At 33.7% G+C, this 16,466-nt stretch overlaps 1 protein-coding gene across 2 annotated transcripts in view; it reads right to left on the minus strand.

Moving 5' to 3' along the window:
• Positions 1–318: 318 nt before the first annotated feature.
• The window catches only part of CDH12 (cadherin 12), a gene marked incomplete at both ends in the record, with an annotated part of 300,498 nt that continues 284,350 nt past the window's right edge, over positions 319–16,466 (minus strand). For both annotated transcript variants that reach the window (XM_081301963.1, XM_081301962.1), the window contains 4 exons: positions 319–818; positions 3,943–4,194; positions 8,645–8,762; positions 11,039–11,160. In XM_081301963.1, the coding sequence (XP_081158089.1) occupies positions 319–818; positions 3,943–4,194; positions 8,645–8,762; positions 11,039–11,160 (992 nt within the window). The remainder of the gene's footprint in view (positions 819–3,942; positions 4,195–8,644; positions 8,763–11,038; positions 11,161–16,466) is intronic.

A 16,466-nucleotide genomic window follows, 5' to 3' on the forward strand; every position in this document is an offset into this window, starting at 1 on the left:
TTCCACCGTGATGCCACATAGCTATCTTCATTGTAGGTTGTCATGTCAGTAAATCGTATTTAATAGGCCTGAGCTTGTCTCAGCGTGTTTCTGAAATAACAAAACAAAACAAAGCAAGTACATATTATAGGATTTATCTTGTGTCGACAGAATAAACCAAAACTGACAGTATGATAAATATAGCCACTTGCTAGAAACCAGATCGTCAAAAGAATCCTGCATTATAAAGCCTGTGTGTGTGCGCGCGCGCGTTGATGTCTACTTGTGTTGCTCCTGTTAAAAAATCTCTCCTCCTCTGCACCTAGCCTCCGCCTCTCTCTAAGTGACTTTGTCGGGGTTGTAGCTCTCTTCTTCACCGAACATGTCAGCAAGGACCTTGAAGCGCGGTCCCCAGTCCGCCAGGTAGTCATAGTCCTGGTCAGCATCCGTGGCCAGCGAGTCAATGGAGCTGAGCGACCCGGCTAGCGACCCTGCGCCCTCGTAGGCGAAGGTGGCCAGTGAGTCGTAGGGTGGGGCGGCAGGGTCCAGGTCGTGCTCCTGCAGCCTCTGATGGATGAAGTCCCTGATGTCCGTGCTGTCTTCCACGGGGGGCCTCTGGCGGGGCAGGCAAAGAGAGTCTGGCTTGATATCTCTGCGGATTTTGTTCTCTTCCACTGCTGTCGGGTTTCTCAGCGCCCCAATGTCGAAGGCCTGCGTGTCCTCCTCCCCGCCTCCTTCATCGTCATAGTGAATAACGTTGTCTCTTATGTCTTCCTTGGAGGTCATCAGGGTGTCCTTCTTCCTCTGCCTGCGCAATGCGATGTACAGCACAACTATGGCTGAGAGGAGACAAATTGCAATTGGGGAAAAGAAGGCAGATGAGTCATTTATCATTCCAAGAAAGTTAAAATTGATCAAGGCATGCTGTTTCCAGCCTTAGAATAAAAACACTACAATCAATAGGAGCACATATGTGTTTATGTTTTTCTCATTGTCTGAAGTCAACTTTATTTGGAAATAACAAGAAACCACAGAACATTTATTCTAAATATCATTTTTGTCCTTATATTTCCATATTTTAAGCAAAAATGCTGGGGTGGGGGTGTTCTAACCATACAGAGTTGTAAGAATTGATACAAAAAAAGGGGGGGCTGGGGATGTGGCTCAAGCTGTAGCAGGCTGCCTGGCATGCGTGCCCCCCAGTTGGATACTCCAGCACCACATACAAACAAAGATGTTGTGTCTGCTGAGAACTAAAAAATAAATATTAAAAAAAATTCTCTCTCTCTCACTCTCTTTAAAAAAAAGTCTTAAATATCATCATCATCTGCAAGATATAAATATCATTGTTAATTTCCAAACTGTAGCATTCTCATTTGGAAATTGGAAATTTGTGTTTTTAATAAAATAACTATTTTTAGAGATAACCAATTGTTAGAGTCTCTAAACAAGTCAGGATGGCGCCTGGCATTTTGCCAGGGAAATGTTGGGGTCTGTAAACAAGTCAAGATGGCGCCTGGCAAAATGCCAGAGGGAGTGGTTTGTGAAGTAATGCCAGGGAGCCATTTCTTATTGGTTGGCTGATGTATCTAGTTTATGTTAATTAAGATAAGCTATGTGGAATGTATAAATACCTCTCCCATCCTACAATAAAAGGCTTCCACTCCTGCTGTATCAATCTACACAAGTTGCTCGTCACCCCCCACCCCCAACCCCCCCACCCCCAACCCCCGGCTATTTTGCTGCAGCCGGACTGCGGCACCAATTAAAAATTCTTAGAGGAGCAAAATCCTTTTGATTTACATTGAAAGAGTCTGGAAGACTTTTGTCATAAAATTAGAGAGTAGAGAAGAATACATCATGATGAAACTCAGTTATTTCTATTTCTTCAAAATTAGAGTCAGGGCATTGGAAGAAGGGAGGGAAACTAGGGAGGACTTCTGTACAATGGGACTTTGAGAGAAGTTTAGCAGCTCTGCACTTTCCCTATGACTTAGGCAATCCCCAAACCTAAGAGACTGTTGTTTGATTGCCTGGGGAGTATGTGAGAGACCAAAAGCCTCATGGAGAATTCCTGCATGCAAACTGGTTTAGGAGGCTGTCATGGCAGTGAAGCAGACTATTTTAGACTTGCCTGAAGGCCATCTAAAAGAAAATCAAGTACCACTGAATTCTTGTGCTTCCCATCAACTCACAAAGGAAATGAAAATGGCAGACCTAGTGAAGTCTGTGGTTGGTTACAGAAGTCAAAATATAGTGGATATTTAAGCAGACACCATGGAAAGATGAAGAGTGCCAATATTCACTACTCTGTAACAGTGAATTCACGGCCTCTAGAATAGCACAGGTATTTTGCAGGCATTAGAAAGCATGGAATGAACGAGTGCATGGTAGATTTCAGGGCTTTGTAATGATGAGCAGACATGTTACTTGCTACCCTGTTTGAAGGTAGCAATACAAATAGACCAATACACTCCCAATGTGCCTGATCATTTTAATCAATTAAAAATAATTAGGGGAGCAAAATCCTTTTGTCTTACATTGGAAGAGTCTGGAAGACTCTTGTCATAGAACTAGAGAGTAGAGAAGAATACATCACGATGAAACTCGGTTATTTCTCCCTAGGCAATCAAACAAGTCTCCTAGATTTTGGGATTCCCTAAGTCATAGGGAAAGTGCAGAGCTGCTAAATTGCTATTGAATTACTCTGGTATTCCAATAGTCACAAGACAAATGACCAGAATGAGAAAGGAACACTTGATTTGAACTTAAACCTAATTGATCATGTTCAATTCCAGATGTTAGAATTTTTTTGAATGTGCTCTTTTAAGTTTTATATCAACAGCACAAATAGATACTAATAATTATTTATTATAAATTATAAGGACATAATATTTCATTATTCTTTTGAAAGTTATTTAGATGTAATTAATAATACACATGTAAATTGGACTACAACTTTATCCTTCAAGACAGCATGAATATCTGACTCAAGGCATGTTCACACAAGGTATCATTGAATTCCTTACTCCATGTTCTACCTCCTATAAGTAGTTTAACAGTTTTGCTTTATATCCTATAGTTACTGGAAAGTGTTCATCTTTTTCAGAATATTTTTTCCTGAATGGAAAATATGCATATACAAACTTATCCCACAGTGTCCAGCAGTGTATCTGTTGTAATTTGATTTTAAAGAAGTGATACAAAATTGAAATCTCTCTGTACTTGTGTGAATATGGCAATAAATTAGAAAGTGAAATAGAAAAGCTGAACAGTTGATGGGAGAGGCAAAGCCCTGAAGTTGGTTGACATTCACTATCACAGAGATGGTGAACACATTTTACTTCAGTCCTTTTCCTTTGTACTGTGCCTAGATATTTTAGTCAATTTTGTTCAGAGTAGGAATAGTTAAAATTTTGATGTGAGGGGATATGGGGTAATTGGAAGAAGAATTGCTTCTGAAAGGCAGTTTTAACTGAAGGAAATAAAATTTGGGGATTCCTTTATATTCTATTTCTTCACTGCCCTTTTCTTTCTTTTCTTCTCTTTTCAGAATTTGAGAGCTTTTGTTCACCTAGTACATTTCTAAAATGACTATAGGATCTTTTATTCGATTGCAGTAATTACTAGAATATAAAATGAATTGAGAAATTGTTGCCAAAAAATAGATATTTTTAGAGAGAACCTCATTTTGCAAAGGCCACAAACTTGAAAACCCAGTTTTATATTTTAAATGATGTGATTTATGAGGGGTTAAATAAAAAATATATCTCATAAAATATTGTAATATAGATAAATTATAACAACAAGAAGTGACAGCTCAGTGAATAAAAATCTATTTACATGGTAAACTGAGAGGGAAACCATGTGCTCTAGAAAGAGAGAGAGAGAGAGAGAGAGAAAGAGACAGAGACAGAGACATAGGAATGTTAGAGAGAGAACTTGATCAATGTTGAAACTAACCTAAAAGTATAACGATGCATAGTAGGATTGCAATTAAAGCGCCAGTGCTCAATCCGACAGGCAGAAAAATTGCTTCCACATTACATGACAGGATAGTACCGTCAGAGTCACACCTACAAACTCGAATAGTCATTGTGTTTGTACTGCTCTGGACAGGGTAGCTGCTGTCTTCTATTACAACAGGGAGGAAATACAACTCTTGCTGTCTGCGGCTGTATCCATTTCTTCTGGTTTCAATTCCAGCTGTGTTGTCTACAAAATAGGACATTCATATAACATGGTTACTGAGAGTTTCACTTCAATTCTTTAAATTGGTATTCACTAAGTATAAGAAGATCTTCTTGAATTGGTAAAATGCATCCTTATATTAGTTATGTCATATATCATCATGAAAGCTGCCAAAAAAAAATATTCCTTAAAGAAGGAGGAAACACTAATCTTGTCTGCTGTGAGAATTAGCTTTTTTATTTTGGAAAAAAATACAGAATGTTTTATAAGAAAAGAAGTCATTGAGGAAAAGACATTTTTGTGAATAGTTCCACACATATTAGCACAGCAAAAAAATTATAAAGCATTAATCTGTTGAATATCTTACAAAAGAATCTATTCTTTAAAATTCATTAAAAATCTATTGACAGAGACTATGGTTGCAGCTCAGTGGTGGAGTGCTTGCTGGCCTAGCATGTGAGGCATTGGGTTCTATTTTCAGCATGACATAAAAATTAATTAATTAATTAAAGGTATTGTGTCCATCTACAACTAAAAAGATTATTTTTTAAAAAAAATCTATCAACTCTTTCAGATTAAAACTTCTGATTTTTCCTGTGTTTCATATGGATCATTCATACATAAACAAATAAACATGTTTATATATGAACCCCCCATATCCACACATTCCATAGCCATGGATTGAAAATTTGAGAAAATAAGCAATGGAAAAAAAATTTCCATTGCTATACATAAAGAGTACAATTGACTATTTATTTTTGTAACATTTACATTGTGTTAGGTATAATAGGTAATGTAGAAATTAAGTTTTCAGAAGGCTGTGCACAGATTATGTGAAAATACTATGACATGCTTTATAAGGAATTTGTATTTCTGAAAAATTTGGACTCTATGGGTGTTAGGGTCCTGGAATTAATCCTTAACATAGCAACAGACAACTGCAGGTATGAGTGTGTGTGTGTGTGTGTGTGTGTGTGTGTATGCATGTGTAGGTATTTAAATGCTTTCACTCTTGCACATCAGATGAAATAAGAGAGATGGAAAAATACATTCCAATTATAAATGTAAAAATACATAACAATTTGTAAAAATCATGAACTATTACCACTTTAATGTAATTACAAAGGAAAATATTTTATCTTGAATAAAATTAATAGTAGTTATATTTGTAGAAATAAAAGACACCAAAATTCCATTTCATATAAATTTAATTAATGTTTCAATTGAAAATATTATTTTGCATTCATTTGCTCTTTTCTTATATGTTTCTATACATGAAAGCAGAAATTTTAGTTTATTTGAAAACTCTCCATTATTATTTCCAATAAAGAAACTCGCCCAAAATGTTTTATTTTTACAAATAGATTGACATGTAGTTTATTATTTATCAATATATTAACATTCATAATTCCCACTTGAAAATAGATTTTAAAAAATTAGAAAAATATATTACTCAATAAAATATAAGTCTGTTATCATTTCCATTATGTTACATTGTACTGTTTGTAGATACTCAATGGAGCCATCAGAAGTTACTGAAAAACGAAGTACCTTGATGAACAAAGTATAAATGTGATAAGACCAGTGTTTGTTTTGGTAAGATTACTTTTTTATTATTACAGACATAATACTTTAAAATTAAGAAACGAAACTTTAAAATGCCAGGTGTCTACTAGGATACTCCCAATTATATTTAAGTGTCAAATGATTATGGGGACAATAGGGATAGAAAAATGGAGACTAGTCGAAGCAATGCTAAAATCGTCAGCACTTGATGTTTTTCTACATGAATCTGAGGAAAAGGAACACAGATTAAGTGTTGTAACCTGAGTGAAAATAATTAATAGGTTTATTTGTTTGTGTAGCAGTACTAGGGATTGAACTCAGGAATGTTCTACCACCCAGCTACTTCCCCAGCCTTTTATGTTTTTATTTTGACATGGGTCTCGTTAGTTTGCAGAGCCTCAAACTTGTTATCTTTCTGTCTCATCCTCTTGAATAATTGGAATTACAGAAATGCACCACAGTGTCTAGAATATTTTGGGATATTTAAAATATTTATTTTCAGTTTATTATTTTTTTGAAAATAGATTGGATGAAAATTGTACATTGTCAATAATGAAACAAAAAAAGGTAAAGTAAACCTCATTTCCCCTCTTAAAACATTTTGTGTACCCTAAAAAGTATACAAAGATAGCTTGCAGTAGAGCAATAATTGACATTAAATTCTGTAGCAGGTATATGTGCAGTCTATAAGCAAACACTGCTCCTGAGACCAGAGGGTCTGGTCCATATTGTCATGATTATCCTGGTCCTCCAGCAAAGACAGATTAGTGGGGCATAGCAGATACTCAGGGTGAGTAAGTGATGTGAGCGTCAATCCTATGATCTGGAAATCTGATTTGTCTCCATTATATTCATGAATTAAACCAAGGACATCCTGCATTGGGCTCTATGAATTCTTTCTCCATCCTCTTGTCTTCATCTTCACAGCCAGTCTCACCCGATAATGCAAAGGTGCCAGGACTAGTCTTTTCTCTCTGTCATGTCTTTTCCATATTACATAAGACTGATCTTCCCAAAATGAAAATCTGAGCATGTTATACTGTTGCATTAACTTTTCAAAGACTTATAAAATTATTCGGTTTGAAATACTATACATTTAGCTTATTTATAAATAGTGTGAACATAACGACCTGATTTGTTTTGGACAGCTCTACTTTATATGTGTTGCTCTAACTGAAAACTGTAAATATTGTCTACTTCTGTTCTCAGAAGTGTTACCATTTTCATGATAAAACATGTAGTTGCTTTATTCATAAAATCCTTCAATTTTGGGGTGCTGTTTCAAGTACAGCTGTTCTTCAGACCCCAGCATTGAGTCATTCTCACTCAACTTTCTTTGGTGACAAAACATGGGGACTCCAATTTCTTTCTCTAGTTATTTAAAGCAAACCCAGTTTTCTCAAAACATCGTTGGGCATCTACCAATAATCACCATCATTATCATCCCATTATAATTTAAGTACTTAGTTCTAGAAACAGAATTTATTAAAACTTTAGTTTCTCACTACCCAATATTATAAAAATTGGCATTTTAATTCTTATTTTTTAGCGTATAGAAATTTTGAAGCCAGGAGCAGTGTGGCACATGCCTGTAATCCCAGTGGCTCAGGAGGCTGAGACAGGGGGATAACAAGTTCAAAGCCAACCCCAGCAAAGGTGAGGCTCAAAACAACACAGTAAGAACCTGTATCTAAATAAAATATAAAATAAGGCTGGGAATGTGGCTCAGTGGTCGAGTGCCCCTAAAGTTTAAACTCCAGTAGTCACTTTGTTTATAAAATCCCCCCCAAAAAAAATAAGAGATAAAAATGTCAAAGCAAAAAACAAAAACAAACAAAAAGCCAAAAAGCAAAACTATAATTTACAATTACTTAATAGAGAACACATAAACCTTAATATAGACAGTTCCCAACTTCATGGTTAAATATTTTTAGTCTATATGTTGTATAAAAGCATACCCATAGTATGAAATTGTTACCTTTTTCATTTTTAGTATGATATTTAAAAATTGCATGATATATTCCAAACTTTATTCTAAAATAGACAATCTGTTAGATGATTTTGACCAACTGCAGATTAACAAACTGTTCTAAACACATTTGAGATAGGATATGTTAATCCCTGATGTTTAGTAGGGTAGGTATATGATATGCATTGTCAATTTAAGATATTTTCAACTTTATGAAGAGTTTATAGAGACATAATCCTATCATACATTGAGAAGCATCTGAAATCTAGTATTCTTTATGTTTTTTTTTTTTTGTAGTGGATAGAATAGTATCATATGCAATAGTAATAGCAGAAGTAGTAGCAGTGTTGGCCATAATAGTAGTAGAAAGTAAGTGTAAACATGGTATATGAGGGGATAACTAAAATTCTAGTAGCAGTAATGTATTATAACCATTATGTTTCATACTTTGTATACATAAATTTAATACAAGTACAGTGAAGTTCTCATCGTTTAGTATAATTTTCTGAGAGTCAACCATTTTGGTATGGCCTGGGAATTATTCTAATTACAATATCTACATTAGTAACCTGTGCTATACTGAGTGTTATTAAAATAAAACAGATACCATAAAGTTACCTATTTGTATCTACAAGAAATATGCATGGGAGCCAAAGGTTATATTTGTTAGGGACAACTTTCAATTTGTCTGGTAGCTTTTTTACATGCATGGCTCATTAAGAGACATTCCTTTGTATGGTGGAAATATATTGGCCTTCTAGATAGATCCATATAGATTAAATATTTAACTTATTACTATTTAGACAATGTTGGATTTCTCATATGTGGATTTCTTTATTTTACAAAATTGAATGCTTTTAAGAAAAGTATTGATTCCTCTATATGTGCCCTTTGAAAAAGCTACTTGAAAAAAGTAAATCTTTAAGTGTTTATACTTACTTCTGAAGTCACGGACTGTAAAATTTGGTTTGATGGCAGCCTCAGGGGATAATCTAAAGGAGAACTGCTGCCCAGCAGGTGAAAGATCTCGATCTGCAGCACTGACTATCTGAATTATCTGAAACAAAGTTAAGATTAAACTTGAAGTCAATCAGTTTTGAAAGGAACTTTACATAACAGGTTTATAAATCCATTTAATGAATAATGCTACAGAAATTATACTGTTTGAATTCATTTCAACAGGCCAATTACTCACACATAATTTTTATTAACAATTTTCTAAATGTTTACAGGTTTTAATAGCAGGCTCAATTATAGGACACAGGTTAATTCTAAATCAATATATGTGAAACTGAAAAGCTTAACAGCATTGAAAATTCTCACTAATAAACAGAATTAAATTAAAATGTACTTGTTTGCATTTTAAATTAGATGAATTAAATGCTTTCCAGCCTAAATATGAAGCTGCTTACTGGAAACAAAATATTTTATTATCTAAAAGTGCTAGAAATAACAAAATTTTAGAACTGTTGTTTGTTAGAATGAGTTTTATTTTCATGTATAAAACAATGGGAAACAAAGAAAGAATGTGTATATTGTTTCTGTTGTTACGTTAATTTTCCCTCATTGGTTAGGAACAAAAATATGTTTTTATAGATTTCCATAATAAGCATTATAATCCCTATCTCAAAAATGTTCTTCACTGTCACCAAAAGTAGCATAAAGTCTAGTTAAATTCCTGATATTTCAGTAAGATGCTCTTAAATTTGAAAACAATGAAAAAGTAATTTCTCAGAGCCAAACTATAACATTCATAATTCACTACATAGATAAGCAAGTAACAATGGCTTTAAGTGATTAGACAGGCAGCTCAGTGGTAGAGTTCTTACTTAGCATGCACAAAGATATGGATTCCATTCCACCAAAAACAAAACAAAACAAAAAAATCAGAATGGCTTTCAGGCACTTTTGAATCAACATATCCAATAGCTGTGTGTCAGACAGACTAATTTCAGGAAGCATGTGTGGGAAAAGACAAAGGGTGTATGCTGATCAGAGGATCATACTTTGAACTAAATTTCAGTCTGGCAGAGGAAGATGTTATATTCAATTATGGTAACCTGCCATAATTGTGTAAAATATTAATCATATGACTGATGCTATTAAACTGATGCTTTTAATTTTTGTTTTATTTCTGGTTTTTATTCCTGGTTAAGTCCAGTCTCCTGACTACAATTTACATTCCCATATATTTGGGCACACAGAGAGATACCTAAATGATGGATAGATGAATAACAGCTGTTATTGGCATTTATGTATCAGTGCAGCATTAGTAACAAAATTAGGAATTTTGGATTCTGGATTCAAAATTTTAATTTCTTATAGCACAAATTCTTTGCACAGAATTAATTTTCCCTGTATAATTGTCATAAATGAGACTTTTATAATTCATCAGTAGATGATAGAATATGATAATTTAAAAAGAATATTGATACAGACCCTGAAAAATTAACTTTTTTTGACTCAGACCAATATACTCCAATCATAGAATTTCACCCCTAAAAGTTCTGTACATTACTAAGGAACCAATATTTGATTGTCAATTTTTATTTTGTTTTATTAATGCTGTTAGCTAGTGCCACTATTAAATTAAAAATATTTAACAACAAAATATCAAGAACATATTTTGAAGAAAGAAAGTGGTCTTAGGACAGCATATAGAAACTATTAAAGACATTCATTTTATCTGGAAACGTTATTTGGAAAGCACTGCCCTGAAGAAAATAACTCTCACATAAATTTTCATGGGCTTACATAAGACCAACTTATTCCCTACTATTTCTCTCCTTTTTAGAAAAGTATACACACACACACACACACACATACACACACACACACACACACACACACACACACACATATATATATATATATATATATATATATATATATATTCAAGAATAATCCATAAGAGAGAGCTATTTGCTATGCATGGTTTGTAGGCCAGGGGCACTATAGTTGGGTCTCCAAAGCAGAAAATGGCAATATATCACGCACCCTGCAAACTCAAGGGACATTTCAGCACTGTGCTTTGAACATAAGTATTGAGGAGTAGGACACAAAAACCCAACAGATATTTTTTGATATAGAGTTGGCAAGAACACAACGGATTTTTCACTAGTTTGTCCACAGTGGGTTCTGGGATTGAACCCGGGGTTTCTTTACCAATGAATTACATTTTACTTCTCTCTTTTTGAAATAGGGTTTCACTAAATTTCTGAGGCTGACCTCAAACTTGTTATCTTAATTTCTCAGCCTCACAAGTCAATGAAATTACAAGTGTGTACCACCAATAGTTTTATATACTCTTGATTCACAGTATTTGTAAGATACCTGTCCTGGTTTTGCATTTTCACAGACGGCTGTCTCATATGGCACAGATATTTCTGGAGGAAATTCATTGACATCTAAGACATTAATTAGTATGTTGACTTTGCTGGTTAATAATGGGTTACCTGTAGAAACATAAAAACATAAATTATGATTAAAATTGTTTTAGTTATTCTTTCTACAATAAAGAACATCAGTGCAACACTGATGCTTAGGTGTTAGGACATAAACAAGGCATATTACCAGGGTTCATCCCTGAAACTCACCATTAGGTAACACGAACCACTTAGCTGGCATTTTATAAGTTTAGGGCATTTCTGGTGGAATGACTTAACTATCTTACCAGGGTTAGTTCACAAGAGTAATCTTTGCCTTTAGCAATATTTTTATTAGATTAAAAATATAGCTTTCTAAGTTTTACAAATGTAGTAAAAATTTTACTATCTGCCATGCTTTACATCTTAAATGACCCTTTTGAAATTAATCCTGTCAGAAGTTTCTTCCTGAATAAAAGAATGATAAGTATCAAGAAGAAAGAGAGATTGCTTTACATAAGTTATAATTAAGAAAATAGACTTAAGGGAGTAAAATCAAGGAATATTATAGAAAGCTAGGATATCTTGAAATTACTTGTTGGTTACATGAAAGAAAAGAATAAGCAAACTTTTGTTAGATAATAGATTCTTTCTACAGTATCAAAATAAATCTCAACTGAAAAGGCATCTGTTAAAATCCCATCACAGGGTTTGGGTTCAACCTAATAACTTATCCTTTGCTACCTGTCATTTGCTGAAGGATGCTATAAATAATTTATTACAAAACATAAAAGTATTACTTACAAAACATAAAAGTATTATGTTATAAATAATTAGTTTAATAAATTATTTATAACATAAAGCTTTAATATTTTGTAAGTTTAGCTTACAACATACAAAATTTATCTTTAATATGTTACAGATGAATCAGTTGTCTCAATTTTTTAAAGGGCTACACAGATCACATAGCTAGAAAAATGGGGAGTTACAAATGCAAGCCCAGGAGTATGAAACTGAAAGACATATATATTCTACCATACATCCTGTCTTGATTCTTCTGTAGAAAGAGTTAAATTCTTCTACAGTGTTACTGAATATTCAAAATATTCTTATACACCTCTATCTGGAAAGCTTTAAAGAAATGAGTACACAAGTATTTTTGAATGACTGATTGTCACAAGTCTATAAAATTCAGTAGAAAGAAATTAAAAAAATGTTGAATGTTAATATAAGAAATATCTACACATTGCCATATGTCACTGTGAAATCTACACTTGTGTACCAGTATGGCCAGAGAATATATGAAATGAGGATATTTGGTGTAATTATGAAAGATATGTTATTAATTTTGGAGAATGATTGTGAAAATACATATGATGTAGACATTGATATTGTTGGAAGCATATTAACTTATTTGATAAAAAAAAAACTTTGGCTTAGTTTTCAAAAGTTATTGAACCTTTCTTATTCAGTTATTTCACTGAGTTTCCCCATGTAAAACACATGATATCAATAAGTCCTTCCTCAGAGATTTGTTGTATTAAATAAGATGATGTTTTACATAACTTTCAATGTTTTGGTGAAATTCTTATTCTTATTACCAGTTATATTCTGTGGAGATTAGCTAGATACAGTTATTTTATTAGTACTTACATTCATGTAGTGCAGAATAGGGATAAAATTTAGTAAATTTGCTAAACTTGGTTTAAATTTCTAAAGAAACTGTATATCAACAATAAAACAAATTCTTAAAACTTTAAAAAGTTAACAATTAATCAACAACATTCTAAAACACGTTTTAAAGATTAACTCATTGATGGTTCATGGCAACTATTATATAGACACTATTGTCAACCCTATTATGCATATGGAACTCTTAAAAAAAATTAGGGAGTTGTGACTTTTACAAAAACCACAAGTGAAGGTGAAAATGCTGACTTGGAATCAGATGTTCTGGCTCCTCAGTCAGTGCTTCTCAATTCTATTATATATTATTATTTTTAAAAAGCACACTTATAATTATACAGCCACTTACAATAGATAAATAGTTTATATTATGTGTTAGATTTTGCTGTTAAGAAGAATGACAACCTGTTCAACATCTGGACAATGGGAAACACTCTACTTCCTGTTTTGCATGGTAAGGTGGGTTCAAGTCCAGAGCCCACATGAAGAGGAGAATATCTTTTCCACTTTTTTCTAGAGTTTTATTTCATTAAGTTAGTGTGAGAGGGAATTTCTTACAGAGGAGACAAGTCTTATCCCTCAATTGTATTTATCTTAACAATCTACTTTTATAATATATAAAAAGGTTATCAAAATGAATTTAGGCCTACATTCATCCATCAAATATTCTGGGTATTTTTTGAAGTATTTAATTATTGCCCTAAAATGTCATTTTAGTTGATGTTTTCCATGAGTAAATTGTCACAAAAAAACATCAATACTGTAATAACTTATTATTAATAGTGTTTCTCCAGGGGATGCTTTAAGCGTTTTAACTAAGACAAATCTTTGTTGTGTGAAACAATTCTGTGCACTGCAGGACACCTAGATTTCCTGAAATTAAATGTCAGAAGCCAGCATTGCAACAACCATAAAATAAATGTTCAATCAAGGATAGACGAAAAACAATAACAACAGCATGTTCATATTGCTGAAAATTAGTAATAGGTTTATGGATTTAATTATGTTATTCTTTTCTCTATTAAATACATTTTTAATTTTTTCATAATTTAAGGGTTTAAAAATGATATATTGAATTCCTTAGTGCCAAGCTAGGTAGGAAGAAACATCTCTGTTTGAGAACTACTGCAGTCTAATAAGCCTTGAACTTTTTGCCATAGTATATAATTTATAAAAGTAATGCAGCATTCTTTCATTTAGGTATATAATTTACTAAAGTGTGTTGACAAAGTAATGACCTATTTTCTTTCTGACCCATCTAATCTATATTTCAGAGAGTAATAATAAAATTTCATTTAACTTTGATTCAGCAAGAGTATAATGACCAAATATTTGACAGCAAAATTATACAGGGTTTAGTTATTATTTAATACTTAAAAAATAAATTCAATTATTGGCTTAGTAAACATCAAACAACTGATGTCACACATAATTGTGATGTTCCTAATAGACCATTTAAATTTCCATTATCATTAGTCTACTTTGTTTATATTTTAATAATCTGTTAATTAATAATTTGTGGTCCATTTATGATAACCAAGATATAATTCTGGTCAGGTGAAGGGTGCACATCTGGCCGCTTTGAAGGCTGAGGCAGGAGGATCAAACCAGCCTCAGCAATAGCAAGGCACTAAGCAACTCAATGAGATCCTGTCTCTAAATAAAAAACAAAATAGGGCTGGGGATGTGGCTCAGTGGTTGAGTGCCCCTGAGTTCAATCCCTGGTACCAAAAAAAAAAAAAAAAAAAAAAAAAAGAAAGAAAGAAAGAAAAGAAAGTATTCTGTATTTGTCTCTCATGCCTTCAAAATATTTTGTCAGATGTTTGTCCCAATCCTAAACGATATTGCAGTCTGTTCTCATGCTCACTCAATGAATGAGAATTAGAATCGCCTATTCATATTTAAAGTACAACTTAAAAGGAAAAAAATTATCAAAATCAGAATAAAATAAGTAATATATTTTAATCATAAACAAAACAAAATATTGTAAAGAAATATGATAAATTATTTTATTGCAAAAAAATAGTAAAAAATTATGGTCAAATTCTTATAAAGATTCAAATGATCAAAACTGACAGAAGAAATAGGAAATATTTGTGTTCCTAAAACAGGTATGAAAATTTAGGTATACTGAAAAATCTCCTCACAAAGAAAAGCCTTTTCCCAGATGTCTTTACTAGAAATTCTATCAAATGTTTAAAAACCAAATAGTGTGAATTCTTCAAAATAGAGGAAACATTTATCACTTGATAACAAAGCCAAACAAAAACTTCACAAGAAAGCAAAAGTACAGACCAGTATATGTTATAAACAAAGGACCCAAAATTCCTTAATAAAATGTTAAATCAAGTCATATATCCAAAGTATATGTATGAAGACATGAATTGGTGTGCACATACTATGTATACAACCAGAAATATGAAAAATTGTAGTCTATATATGTACTAAGAATTGAAATGCATTCTTCTGTCATATATAAATAAAAAATTACATTAAAAATGTTAAGTCAATCCCAGAAGTGTGAATTTAACAAATAATGATAACCAAATTAAGCAAAGACCATTTAAATTCCACTTAAATGATATTCTAATGAGGCAAAGTTAATATTGTTGAGAGCCACAGCCAAAAGGGCCCCAGCAAACTTCCAGCTGCCAGCAAACTTCCAGCTGCCGGCTGATGATTGGCTCACAGCGGACCCAGCAACATCTAGCTGATTGGCTCCTCTGCGGTGATGCTCATTGGGCTGTTTCCCTGCCCTTTCAGACCACGGAGCTGCTCATTGGGGGACTTCTTTGGCTCCACCCACACGACCCAGCCAATCGGCCTCAAGAGCAGGAGGATTGTGGGAGGTGGAGAGGCTGGTGTTGGGGAGAGAGGCTTGTGGGAAGCCGGTGGTGGCAGTTGGGCTCTGAGGGTTTTTTCCTGAGGAGCTGTTTTGTTTGGCATGTGTAGTTCTAAAAATAAAGTTAGTTTCTTTTGACAAGTGGCTCCTGAATTGTGCCCAGCCAGACTGCGGCATTTGGTGGCTCGCACGGGGAGCAACTGAGGGTAAGTAAACTGCTCGCCCCTGAGGGCAGGGCGAGAGGATGGGTAGCCATTCTAAGATTCCTCTTTTTTTTTGCTTCATTTTTGTTTTAAGTTGCCTGTCCCTGGAGATGAGTGAGACGGAAGAAAAACCGCTCATATCTGAGGAAAAACTATTTGCATCTGAGGAACAGATAGGGAGAAAGGATGGATGGACATTTCAGGAGGATAGAAAAGCTGAAATAATGATTTTGTATGGTTCCATTTTTATTTCATTCTGTCTCGGTTTTGTTTGGCATCATCTTGTTGGGTTGTATTATAGTAGAAATAGGGGATCAGAAATTAGTAAAAAACAAACCGAAAGACTGTTAAGCAAATTGTTTGAGGAAGGAGGCATCTCAGTAAAATCAAGAACAGTCAGGGCATACGTTGGTACAATAAAAAATGTAGCCCATGGCTTTTTAAGGAGGAGTTGTTAAATATATCACAGTGGTACCATCATGGTGAAGATTTAAAAAGAATAGAAAAGATAAGTCCAGGAACTCTGCCAGTTGGCACATTGACATTGTGGGCGTTGGTATCTGGTTTGCTTAGTCCAAAGCCTTCAGTTCAGACAATGGTAGAGGAAGGAGAAGACATATTGATTCAAGTAAAAGAGAAGGTCTCTCAAGTTAGTCAGACAGAGG

Source organism: Spermophilus citellus (assembly GCF_964194105.1).
Source record: "Spermophilus citellus genome assembly, chromosome: 1".
In the NCBI taxonomy this organism is placed as follows: domain Eukaryota; kingdom Metazoa; phylum Chordata; class Mammalia; order Rodentia; family Sciuridae; genus Spermophilus; species Spermophilus citellus.